The sequence below is a fragment of the Beta vulgaris genome, chromosome 1 (genome assembly GCF_026745355.1).
Source record: "Beta vulgaris subsp. vulgaris cultivar EL10 chromosome 1, EL10.2, whole genome shotgun sequence".
Taxonomy (NCBI): Eukaryota; Viridiplantae; Streptophyta; class Magnoliopsida; order Caryophyllales; family Amaranthaceae; genus Beta; species Beta vulgaris.
The window spans coordinates 63185679-63198895 of NC_079202.1; the positions used below are offsets into that span (position 1 = coordinate 63185679).

At 36.6% G+C, this 13217-nt stretch overlaps 2 protein-coding genes across 2 annotated transcripts; one reads left to right on the forward strand and one right to left on the reverse strand.

Annotated features, from left to right (window-relative positions):
- The first annotated feature begins 1433 nt into the window (after nt 1-1433).
- On the forward strand, nt 1434-8659 carry LOC104892941 (LRR receptor-like serine/threonine-protein kinase GSO1). Its single transcript, XM_010679000.4, has 2 exons — nt 1434-7977; nt 8121-8659. The coding sequence occupies exons 1-2, from the start codon at nt 5271-5273 to the stop codon at nt 8426-8428; spliced, it is 3015 nt and encodes a 1004-aa protein (XP_010677302.2). The 5' UTR covers nt 1434-5270; the 3' UTR covers nt 8429-8659.
- Nucleotides 8660-8837: 178 nt separating this feature from the next.
- On the reverse strand, nt 8838-12601 carry LOC104892739 (dihydrolipoyllysine-residue acetyltransferase component 5 of pyruvate dehydrogenase complex, chloroplastic). The gene is made up of 5 exons (XM_010678744.4): nt 11591-12601; nt 10740-10931; nt 10528-10615; nt 9650-9720; nt 8838-9558 (listed from the first exon to the last, which is right to left on the reverse strand). The coding sequence occupies exons 1-5, from the start codon at nt 12440-12442 to the stop codon at nt 9370-9372; spliced, it is 1392 nt and encodes a 463-aa protein (XP_010677046.2). The 5' UTR covers nt 12443-12601; the 3' UTR covers nt 8838-9369.
- Nucleotides 12602-13217: the final 616 nt, after the last annotated feature.

The window sequence follows — 13217 nt, forward strand, 5'->3', positions numbered from 1 at the left end:
AACAAGATCTCACATGGCTATGTTTTTGTTCAAAGTATAAATCACAAACGAAAGTCAAAGTGCAAGTTGTGAACAGTAAAATATCAAAGTGTAACAATTAAAAAGAAACGGGTGTAGTATATGATATATACCATTTACATACAATATAGTTCAGTCATTCAAATTCTTTTTTAGTTGCACCATTTGCATTTTCACGTACTCTTAACATATTTGTTTGGACATTACTATATCTGATTGTGTATAAGTAAAAATTATCAAAAGTTGATATTTGTAATTGAAATCCTCGCATTGATACAAGTTTAACAAGATTTCACTTTACTATATTTTTTTTAATATAATGGCGATAGAAAGTTTGTCAAAGTTAGTTGATGAATAATACCCAAATATCAAATGGTGCATTAAAAATACAGAGGAAGTATGGTAGCCCATTTGGTGGCGAAATGGGATACAAAAGAGAGTGATGAACTAGTTTGTATGTTTCCAATTCCCCAAAGTATAATGACTTTGGCGGAATATGATTTGCAATAATATCTCGGCCTAACATTTTCCCCTTTAAAAAATTTATAGAGGAGGTATATATATATCAAATTGCTCAAGGATTGGAGCAATGCACGAGGTGAACTCCAAACACATCGTTTACAATAATAGTGTGTAAGGCATAATTACTACAAGTATCTATACAAATATGTTAAAAAGCGTGCGAAAGAAAGCACATGTGCCACATGTCACTCTCCTCAAGTTTCTAATGCAAATATTTTATATCTATGTGTACTCCTCATTTTTTTTTAAAGATGTGTAAGTGCAAGGTAGCGAACACGTGACCTTTGAAATGAAAAGTAAGAGTTTAACCACCAATACACTATTACTTTGTTGTCTAATATTTCAAATAAAATATGATAAAGTATTGTAATAATTATAAATAACTAAAAGGACTTAAACAAGCTAAGTATACACATCTCTAACACTCTTATTACATAACTTACAAGAGAATATTTATGTCATATTCTTTTATCACATTTCCTTTTAAGGTATTGCCTTCAAACTCAAAACTTTCAAATTTTTTTACTTGTCATGATGTGAATTTTTCAATTTCTTAAGGACAAAAAAAAAAAAACTAAAACTAGCAAAATAAATTATGAAATTTAAAAATAATAAAAGTAATTGACCCGAGGTATCGTTCGGACAAAAGAAACTAGTTTATATAGAAACGAGAATCAACTAAATGGTCCACATTAGCTACCAATCTGGGCTTTGTTTGCTTCTCTCTAGATTTGTAATGTGGAACGATGCTTTGATGTCGTAGATGATGTGTGCTATTTGTCATGGGGGACCAAATTCCTCAAACTACATTTAACAAGGAGCAAATTGCAGCCTTTGATTTGTAGATTTTGAATAAGTATATATTCGGATGTTTTTTTGGATTTGTTCCATCGTATATTTTCAACATATAAACTTTTTGTAAGTTTTGTGATAGATTTTTAGAGATATTAACAACCGATATCGTACATTTTGACAAGTATTTCGCACCGTGAGCATTTTTTTTCTTCTAAAAAGATAAATTTATGTGAACCAATGTAATACAATTTCTAATATTCTGCATTTAATGCTAAAGAATGATAGTATTCATAATTTCATATTCTAGAATGAATTCACTTGAGACCATCAAAGAATTTGAACAAAAACTCAAAAAGATCACTTGAGAAGGTCATTTTCTGAGAAGAGTTAAGATAGTGGGAAAAGCAGGAACACTAGCCATGCAGTTGCATACATTTGGATGTTTCATTATCAAGGTAAGATGAGACTGAATCATCGTATACAACAATACAAATAGTTAATGCAAACATTCATGAAGAGAAGTTGACGCGTTTACCCAGTTTTTCCAAGTCTTCTTTTTCCCCAAACACCAGTTCTTGCTTCATTATATTGGTCAGTTTTCTAAGTGATCATTTATCATCTGCAACTCAGTTTTACTTGCAACCTATTTACAATCAAAAAATTAGCTTACAAAATATTTTGTACATTAGCAACATGAAAGTGAGCATGATGAAGTTGTTGTTTATGATGTTATTTCTGTTGTTAAATTCATCAGTAGTGTTCTCTGAGCTCTCTTCAACACAGAAATCCACCATGATTAACCTCTTTGAGCTCATCTATACTTTTAATAATTATTGGTGGAATTTTAGCACAGACCCATGCTATGTGGCATGGGTACTTCTTCTGGGTCACGTACTCGTACCCGCACCCGTACCCGATACGATACGTATCTTGTATGGGTACGCGTACCCTTTCCTAAAATTTCAAAATCTTGCCGTTTTCTGTCCCCGTACCCGAATCCGCACTCGTATCCGTACCCGTCTATGTGCAACCTAGGACCCATGTACATGGGACGGTGTGACATGCAGCAGTGTCGCCAACTCTGTTACTCAACTCCATTTCTCCAATATACAACTCATCGCTTCCAGTTTCTTATCGGTTGCTTGTCAAATTGACACCTTAGAGGTTCTTGATGTTTCCGAAAACTCTCTAGATTCAATCCCAGATGAGTTTTTCACAAATTGTGGCAAAATTCCGAGGCTGAAATCTATCGATTTTAGTTGGAACCAAATGATAGGCCCTCTACCCTCCTTCAATAATAAAGGTTTTACCCAGTTAGAGTCCCTCAATTTTTCTCATAATGCACTGAGTGGAAGCATTGGAGCGCAGTTGAATGGGTTGGTAAGTCTAAAAAGCTTGGATCTTTCCGCAAATTACTTCAAAGGGTTAATACCGAATAATTTATTCTCGCACCAAAATTTAGAGCAAATTTATCTCTCTCGCAATTATTTGTCTGGACCGATTCCACACAAGCTGCAGAAATATGTGGGCCGCCAGTTAGCATCAGCTGCGACACTGTTGATGAGCCTCCTCTAATATTTACAGTAGGCTTTTACGTGAGTATGGGGATTGGCTTCTAATTTGGATTTTGGGGAGTTTGTGGCAGTCTGTATCTGAAAGATGCTTGGAGGCATGCTTTCTTCAACTTTCTCGACACCATTTATAACAAAATCTATGTCACTATTGCTATTTATATCGCCAAATATCGAAGGCATTCTCAGACATAGATATTATCTTTTCTCTGTATTTTCTCAGCTCTCATTTTGGTTTTGCACCTCTTCAATACTTCTAGCATTACTATTTCAGTGTTATTCATAAAGCCTGTACCATTTCTCTCCATCCTTCCCCCTCCCAAGTACCGTTGTTTAATCTTGGTGACTTGGGAACCTCCATCATCTCCATTTTTCAAACTCAATTTCGACGGTTCTGTTCGTGATTCTTCAGCAGCAGGTTTTAATATCAGAGATTCCAACACCAACCTAATCAAAGCTGCAACCTTAAACCTTGGTATATCTTCAGTATCGGTGGCAGAAACCACAACCCTTCAGCATGGAGTCTGGCTAGCTATTCAAAATGCTATTACTCATACCCATCTACTATAGGTGGGTAGCTATTTAAATTGAATTTGAATCATGCTGAACTTAGAAAATGCTATTACTCATCTCCACATCGAAAGAGATAATCTCATGGTTATCAACTCCATCAAAGGCAACTGATCCCCCCTTGACAGATCGCCCACATCATTCAAGATATCCAAACTTCTCTCCGCTCCTTTTTCCATTCAGCTCTTCATACAATCCTTGTAAACGATAAGGTTGGAGCTCCCCTTGTGCGGAGGATTTCCTAACGTTGTTTTTCCTTACCTTTATTAAAAAAAATAAAAATAAAAATCTACTTCTCCAACTTGTTTTTAATGTTCTTTATTGGGTTGGTGTTTCTTTTTTTTTGGCTCAATTATCATTTAATTGCCTCCAACATTTTCGTTAATTTTTTTAATGCTATATTTGAGTTTGACTTTCTTTTATCTTTTTTTTATTGGTAAAGGAGTTGATTTACTAATTTTTTAATGGGTAATTAAGTAAATTTATAAGGGAACACCATAACTCCCCCTTTCCTTATATAATACTACCTCTGTTTTTTACTTGCAACAATGTCTTTTTGCACAAATATTAAGGAAAGAGGAGAGAGAGTAAGATTTGACCCACTTATCCATACTTTTTGCATGTAGGGTAGGAAAAGTGAGAACAAAATGGTCAAATTACCCCCAAAATCTTTACCAAGAAAGAAAATGTTGCAAGTAAATAAAAACACCTATATATAAAAATTGTTGCAACTAAAAAAAAACAGAGAAAGTATATTCTAATATATGTAGTCCCCAAAGAGCAAGCCCCTTGTGAAAAAGGCTAAACAGGATATGGAAGCTATAATTGTAAACTAGAATTGAAACTATGGAAGCATAATTTATATAAGAGGCAAAAAAGATTTGAAAAAACAGTTTTATCTTTTTTAAAATTTAATAATAAAAAAATTAATATGAACCTGGTGCACACTAATTAGTGTGCACCCGATCCATATCACGTGAGTTTATAATAATGTATATTGATATGATATAGTGTATGTTAAAATGATATAGTATATATTAAAATGATATAGTGTATATTAAAATGATATAGTGTATGTTATAATGATATAGTGTATGTTAAAGTGATATAGTGTATGTTAAAGTGATATAGTGTGTGTTAAAATGATATAGTGTGTGTTGAAATGATATAGTGTATGTTACAATGATATAGTGTGTGTTAAAGTGATATAGTGTGTGTTAAAGTAATATAAGGTGTGTTAAAGTAATATAGGGTGTGTTAAAATGATATAGTGTATGTTAAAATAATATAGTGTATGTTAAAAGTGATATAGAGTGTGTTAAAGTGATATAATGTATGTCATAATAATATAGTGTATGTCATAATAATATAGTGTATGTTAAAATGATATAGTGTATGTTAAAGTGATATAACGAGTCACGTGCCTGGACCTGGTCCACACTATTTTTAGTGTGAGCCGGGTCCACACAAGTCGGATGATTTAATAATTTATGAATTTTTGGAATCATTTTTTTGGAAGTTATGAAGACAAATTGATCTACGAACTAAAAGAAAATGGACTTAGGAGTATTATTATTAGACGGTCCAAAACAGGAACGTGGAATATTATGGAGTTAAGTAGTCTACTCTAATCCTATTTTAGTCAAATTAATTTCTACCACAATTTTATAGAGTGAAACAAAAAGTTGATATGAGAGTGCAAAGTCAACAAGTCGGTCAATGTAGCTTTAAAGAGGAAACTACACAAGTCTTTGCCCATTTTTTCCAAGTCAATCCACCCTTTCAAACACGCCAATGTTTTGTCTTCTCTTTCCCTCATTTTCCTTCTCTTCATACTCTTCCTCCTCTGTTCTAATACTTTCACTCTTAGTAACCAACATAATTCTAAATCATACCAAGTATCATAATAAATTCATTTACTTCCTGCAGTATTATAATACATTATCCAACATGAAAATAGACACTTTAAACTTCTTCTGTTTCTTCTTTCTTATGTTCAGTTCAGTATCTTCTCAGCTATCTCCAACACAGAAATCCGCCATGAACAACCTCTCTGAGTTTCTTCACAACCAAGCGTCCTCTCTTGCGTGGCCTGTTAACACGGACCCATGTACATGGGCAGGTGTAACATGTAACAGTGTTGCCAATTCCGTCACCAAACTCACTCTTTCCAACTTAAGACTCACCAATTCCAGTTTCTTGCCTCTTGTATGCCAAATTGGGTCTTTAGAGGTTCTTGATGTTTCTAGAAATCTTCTAAACTCAATCCCAAATGAGTTTTATGTGAGCTGTGGTGAAATTTCTGCGCTGAAATCGGTTAATTTTAGCTGGAACAGAGTATCTGGTCCTCTGCCCTCTTTTAAGAATGGCTTTTTTTCCAGTTTGGAATCCCTGGACTTGTCTCATAACTTACTGGTTGGTAACATTGAACTGCAATTAGATGCATTGGTGGGTCTCCGAAGCTTGAATCTTAGCTCAAACAAATTAACCGGGTCCATTCCTATCAACCTCGGAAAATTGAAGGGGTTAGAGCAACTTCAATTATCAACCAACCAATTTCAGGGCACAATCCCAGAAGAGCTTGCTAGTTACAAAAATCTAACAATTCTTGATCTTAGTTTAAATCACCTTAAGGGGAGTATCCCTCCTAGAATTGAGGAGCTGCCTAAGTTGGAAGTGCTAGTGTTGTCCGGAAATATGCTAAGCGGAGAAGTCCCCGATATTTTTTCCCAGAACAGAAGACTACAGAGATTCGCAGCAAATCGGAACAGCTTTCATGGTGGTATACCATCCGGAATAACAAGGTTTCTAAGGAATTTAGACCTAAGTTACAATAACTTAAGTGGTTCCATACCAGTTGATCTGCTGTCACAATCAAACTTGCAGACGGTTGATCTGTCTTACAATAGGTTGGTAGGAACAATACCAGGAAATGTTTCTTCAAGTTTGGTTAGGCTGAGACTGGGAGGCAATTCACTACAGGGATCAATCTTGGGTGTCAATTTTGCTAAACTTCAAAACTTGGTTTATTTGGAGCTGGAAAACAATAGGTTGAGTGGAAAAATTCCAGCTGATCTTGGTTCATGCCAGAAGTTGAGCTTGTTAAACTTGGCGAGTAACCGATTATCTGGTGAATTGCCAGCAGAGTTGGGTCATCTGAAGCACCTTCAAGTTTTGAGCCTTCAGCTCAACAACTTTGATGGTAAAATTCCTGATGAAATCACCTCACTTTCCCTTCTTTCGAGTCTGAATATCAGCTGGAATTCGCTAAGTGGTCCAATCCCTCCTTCAATTGCAAACTTGACAAATCTGGAGTACCTGCATCTGCAGAACAACTTCTTCAATGGTTCAATACCAAGCATTGGTAGCTTCAATCACCTGATTGAACTCCAGCTAGGGAAGAATAATCTCAGTGGGGCAATTCCTCCCATGCCCCAAACTTTACAGTATGCTCTGAACCTCAGCAACAATTTGTTTGAAGGACGAATTCCAAAATATTCATTTGAGCAGATGGTTAACTTGGAGATTTTGGATCTTTCCAACAACAGATTTTCTGGTGAGATTCCGAAATCTCTAATTGATATGCCGAGCTTAACACTGTTGTTACTTGATAACAACAAACTTTCTGGAATTGTTCCAGAATTCACTCACAATGTAACTATAGATATCAAAGGAAATATAGGTCTTATATTTCCACCTCCAGACAGTCCAAACACCAACCAATCTACTGCAAGTCACAAGAGACTATCGGTTGCTAGCAAAATTGCAGTTGTGGTTGGTGCTGCTGTCTTTGGTGGTTTGATTGCGATTCTTGGGGTTTTTCTCTCAAGGCGACTACTCTATAAGGTTCATGATATTGAAATTCAGCCAAAGCAACTTGAATTCCCCGTCCCTCTGGCTGTAGAAAGTCGCATTCTGACAACCAACAGCACCCACAAATCAAACATTGATTTTAGCAAAGCTATGGAAGCAGTATCAAACCCATTAAACCTTATCCTGAAGACCAAATTCTCAACCTACTACAAAGTGGTCATGCCCTCAGGAGTAAGTTATTTTGTCAAGAAGCTCAACTGCACAGAAAGAATGTTCCAACTAAGTAGCCATGGAAGCTTTGGGCAGGAGCTAGAGGCTTTAGGGAAGGTGAACAGTTCAAACATCATGACTCCTTTGGCCTATACGCTGGCTGCAGATAGTGCTTACCTTATCTACGAAATGGCATTTAAGGGGACTTTGTTTGATGTTCTCCATAGAAGTTCAGTGACTCCTTTAGATTGGGCGAGTAGGTGCAGTATAGCAGTCGGGGTAGCCCAAGGTCTGGCTTCTCTCCACGGATGCTCGTCTGGTCCTATTTTGCTTTTCGATCTCACAAGCAAAACAGTTATGCTGAAGTCAATGAAGGAGCCACAGATTGGTGATATAGAACTTTGTAAGGTGATTGATCCCTCAAAGAGCACTAGCAGCCTCTCAGCTGTGGCAGGTTCTGTGGGCTATATTCCACCAGGTATAGAACTATTAAATCTTTTAATCTTAGTTTGTTTTTGCCTTTTCTTCTGTTCAAATGTTTCTAGTTGGTTTTTTATCTCTTTCTCAATATGCTTGGGTGTTTCCCAGACATTTTTTTACTCTAATATCTTTGGTTTACAGAATATGCATACACGATGAGGGTGACCCTGGCTGGAAATGTTTACAGCTTTGGGGTGATTCTTCTAGAGCTGCTAACAGGAAAGCAGGCAGTTTGTGAGGGGACAGAATTGGCCAAGTGGGTTCTGAGAAACTCGACACAGCCACAAAGATGGGATCGGATTCTTGATTTCAGGGTTAGTCGGGCATCACCATCCATCAGAAGCCAGATGCTAACAGTGCTCAAGATTGCTCTGGCTTGCATTAATGCCTCATCAGAGGCAAGGCCAAAGATGAAGAGTGTGCTAAGGATGCTCTTAAATGCAAGATGAGCAGAACCTACAAACGTAAAGTTCTAGTTTTACAATGAAGCCTGAACCCACTTTTCGTAGGAATTTATCACAATATGATGTAGAATTCAAAATCTCAATGTAGATTATGAGTCAATAGGGAGATAAAAGACATACTTTGCCATGGTAATGGTTTTGTATGAATACAAATAGCTGATTTATATATAGTTACTTTTAGCTATTCTATGAAATTACAACAAGTGTTGCACTGAATCATTCCACATTCATATCTAACACCTAGTGTTAATGTATTCTTTAGAAATCAACAGTTATAATCCTGAGGATCTTTTACTAATTCCTACTATCAGTAAACCTGCGTATAAGCAATAAATTTACTGTAACAAAGAAACAAATATAGTTTAGAGTATACCCCTTGTTTTTTAACTGTGGATTCATAAGATACGTTATAAACATAACTGTATCAGGTATTTCATAAATCACAAAGGTGAAAAAAGGAACAAGGTATATCATGAGTCTTAGTGAACATTACACATTTTGCAATCTAGAAAAATATTACTTGCGAACAAAATGGGAAATTCAAAGGGGAGAAGTCGCTTCCAAACAGGCCAGCCACTATATTAGACATTCCAATCAAATAGTTCCTAATTCTATGATTGAAAAGCTCAAGTAGCGCTAAAACCACAAAAATGCATCGATATATGGAACAGGTTCAACAACAATTGGACGGACAGCAATACAAACCTCTCAAGGTATGTAGGAGACCAACAGTGGACAAAAACACAAGAAGCGCAATCTGAGCAATTCTTTGAAAATTGACCTAGCAGTGTCCCAGTCATTAGCTGCTAATGTTCTCTAGTATTTCCACAGTTATCAGCAATTGTTGTCATTTGGGAAGCATCATTAGAGGAATCAAATTCTAAGCACTAGGAGGGAAGACATGTCTCATGTTCAGTAGGAAGTAACTATAGTGTCATATCTTTAGGATCTTCAATAATTTGGGCTAGAGTTTGCAAGAAAGCAGCAAGATCAGCACCATATATAACACGATGATCAGCGGTAACATTCACCTGCATCTGGTTTTTCATGCCTATCCGACCATCTTTACTGGCAACAACGTTGGGTTGAGATGCACCAACAGCCATAATTGCTCCCTAGAACAACAAAATCACCAATGAGGATTCCACCAATTCTACTTCCAATCCTAAGCATTCGAGAAGAAACAAAGAACAGTAAAGAACTTACCGTTCCAGGTGGAAGAATAGCATCAAAGCGGTCCACGCCAAACATTCCAAGGTTAGATAGGGTGAAAGTGCCTGATGAAATCACCAGTATTACATCGAGAAAATAGCGCAAAAAGCAAGACGGTTGTTGCACATTAAATACAAAACTTTACTGCAGAGCAGAAAGCCACTTTCATAAGGCTGGTATAGCAAAGAGTCTAAGCCTGCACTCTGCTTAAAACAATGTATCTTCTCTATAGACACCAACTATAACACCTTCTAAAGTTTATACTTTGAATCATCAAATGCCACCAACATCTTAACCAGACACAAACTAATTATTCATAAAATATATTTCCATCTGAGAGAGTTCATGACATGCATGAGTATAGAAAGAACTATCTGAAGTTACCACAAAATAAGTATTTTTTACGACCCACATCCACCTGAAAACAATGAGGTATATTAAATCTACTAGATAAATACTTCACTTTAGTCTCACTTGTTCACATTGTTCAAAATTCATCATGCAAAAGATTCATGCAATGTTAAAAGGTGAAAGATGGACTTCTTATGTTTAAAAAGCAATTTATGAGTATATATCCAGACATATCTTATCATGACCTCAAATAATATGAAGAAATGGCTGACACACAATATGACCAGATGCTAGAGTAGAACTGCTGACCAACGAGTTAAAGACCATTTATTTGCCTAATTGGCTATTTTTGTCATCTATATCAGGCCCTCATTGGGTTCAGCAACCTTTGATCACATACACATAATACACACTGAGCCAAGGCCCTCTAGAGGCAAGCACTTCCTTCCGTAAAATGACATAAATTGGAAGACTGCTAAACTAGGTGCGAACTCAAGCAAATTAATTATGTAATCGAGTACCTGTACTGTATTCTTGAGGTTGTAACTGTTTGGCGCGAGCCTTATCAACCAACTCCTTCCACTTCCTTGAAAGTGTGTAAATATCGACCTATGACAATTAAAAAAAGGACCAAAAACAGAAAGGACCTTTAGAACTATCCCCTTACAAATATCATCACTGCCCTTCAAACAAGAAAATGAAAAGAACAAAGGATGTACATATTGAGAGTTACCTTATCAGCATCTTGGAGCACTGGGGTAAGCAACCCACCATCCATAGCCACAGCAACCGCAATATTAATCCGGCTATTATAAGTAAAACTTTTCCCATCTCTACAGCTAGAATTCACCACTGGATGCTTAACCAATGCCAGAGCTGTTGCCTTTGCTAGCAATGCCGTCATGGTCACCCCCTTCGACTTCACCTAATTGACTCAAAGCATAAGCACAACAATTCAGTGATTCATTACACCAATCAATCAACTTTACAGATATCTTTCGTGCCATTAATTAATCAATCAAAGCAGCAAATGTCTTTCCTATTAAAATTGATGTCACACTTAATTCCACTAATCAATCAATTATCCACATGTAGATTAAAACACCAAAGCTATAACATAAACAACATATTCCCTTAATTAATCAACTTGACATCAAAACCATAAAAGTTCACCTGATTTCAAACATTACTATCCTCTCTCCCCAGCAACCAAAAATTGCACCTCACTAGCCAATCAAATAATCACTTCTACATATAATCATCAATCACTTATCACTCAATGAACTTTTTTTTCGATTTATAAAAAACTAAATTCATTCCAAATCAATGTACCACTCTCATATCAGAATACCAAACCTTTAAAACATAATAGTTTAAGACTAACAATAACCAAACCACAAACACAACCAATAATTCCACTAATCAAGCAACCGAGGATGTCTTGGCCTAGTGGTTAAGTTTGAGGTAATGTGAACGATAAGTCACATGTTCAAATCCCCCTCCCCTTCTTTGTAATTTGTAATGCTTTCATGGATCAAAAAAACAGAACTAATCATGCAGTAAATAAATGAATTCCAAGCTCACCTTCTTGTACAAAGCATCAAGAGCATCAGAAGTAATAGTATATCCAACTCTAAACGTAGGAACACCAAGACTCTCCACCATATTCCTACTCACAGCATTCTGCATTGTCGTAAACGGCACCGTTTTCCCCAACTCTACCGTCTTCGACACCGGAATATCCTTCGAAACAACCACCTCAGCAACCTCCACTGCAGCTGCAGCTGCCGCCGCCTCGACATCCTTAGCAACAATCCTCCCTTGAGGTCCACTCCCAACCACATTCCTCAAATCCACCCCTAATTCCTTCCCTAATTTCTTCGCATACGGCGACGCCACCACTCTCTTCCCTCCCTCCGCCGCCGGATGATCAGAAACACTCAATCCTCCCTCCTTGACCGCCACCACCACCGGAGCAGCAACATCCGAAGCTACACCCGAAGCTACATTCGAAGCGACAGATTCCGAACCTGAGGGCTTATGTTTAGGATTTTCCATGGCTTTAGCAATGGCGTCGGAAATTTCAGCTTCGGATTCAGCGAGAAGAGCAATGGCGGAACCAACAGGAGCAACGGAACCTTCATCGACGATGATTTTAGCTAGGTAACCATCGTAGAAAGTTTCGACATCCATATCAGCTTTATCGGATTCAACGACGACGACGGAATCACCTTTAGAGAGTTTATCGCCTTCTGATTTGATCCATGAGACGATTTTTCCCTCTGTCATAGTGGAAGAGAGTGCAGGCATGAAGATTTCTCGAATTTTGGCGCGAATTCGAATGGTGGATCGGGTTGTGTGGAGTTTTTGAGTGAAGCGGAGAGAGTGTGATGAAGGGAGGAATGTGGTGGATTTTAGGTTTAGGATGTTCGCCATTGATGAGAGCTTGTTTTTGCTCTGTGATTGTTTGATTGTGTGAGTGATGAGAGAGAAAGAGTAGAGAGAGCAGTGATTAGTGAAGGAGGAGGAGGAGCCTCGAGTGCATCGAAAGCAGGTGGAGAGTTGATCAACTAAAACTCAAATCAAGCCTGCTGCTAAAGACTCCTGATTTGCGTACTACCAAAAAAGAAAAAAAAAAAATTATGCGTTCAGATTTAGTGTCTGTTCTCCCCAACTTATTTTCAGTTCAGTTCAATTCAGTTTAGATCAAATCAGTTCAGTTCAGTTCAGTTCTTGACAATACTTTTACACTCACATATCACTATTCATTTCAGTTCAGTTCAGTTCAGTTTAGATCAGTTCAGTTCAGTTCAGTTCAGCTGTTTTATGCCGAAGAGAACAGGCCCTAAGAGTTTAAAGTTCAACGGTTAGAATTTTAATTCATTATTCAGTGCATTTAATCGTTGATTTAACAACTTTTTTTATATAAATTAGTATTTTTATATGGGTTTGATCCTAAAACCTCAAGTATATATACTAAAGTATTAACCACTAGATTAAGTTGTATTTAATGTTATTATCATAAAGTATTATATTAATAAATGAAATTTTTTCTTACCCGGTGTATAGTTCTAATGAAACATTAGACAATGAAATTAAAACTACAATAATAATATTAGACATTAAATATTTAATTTCAATTATAGTCCTTATTAAATATTAAATTAAAACTAATTTAAATATTAGAATTATAGTTTCATTATAGTTTCAA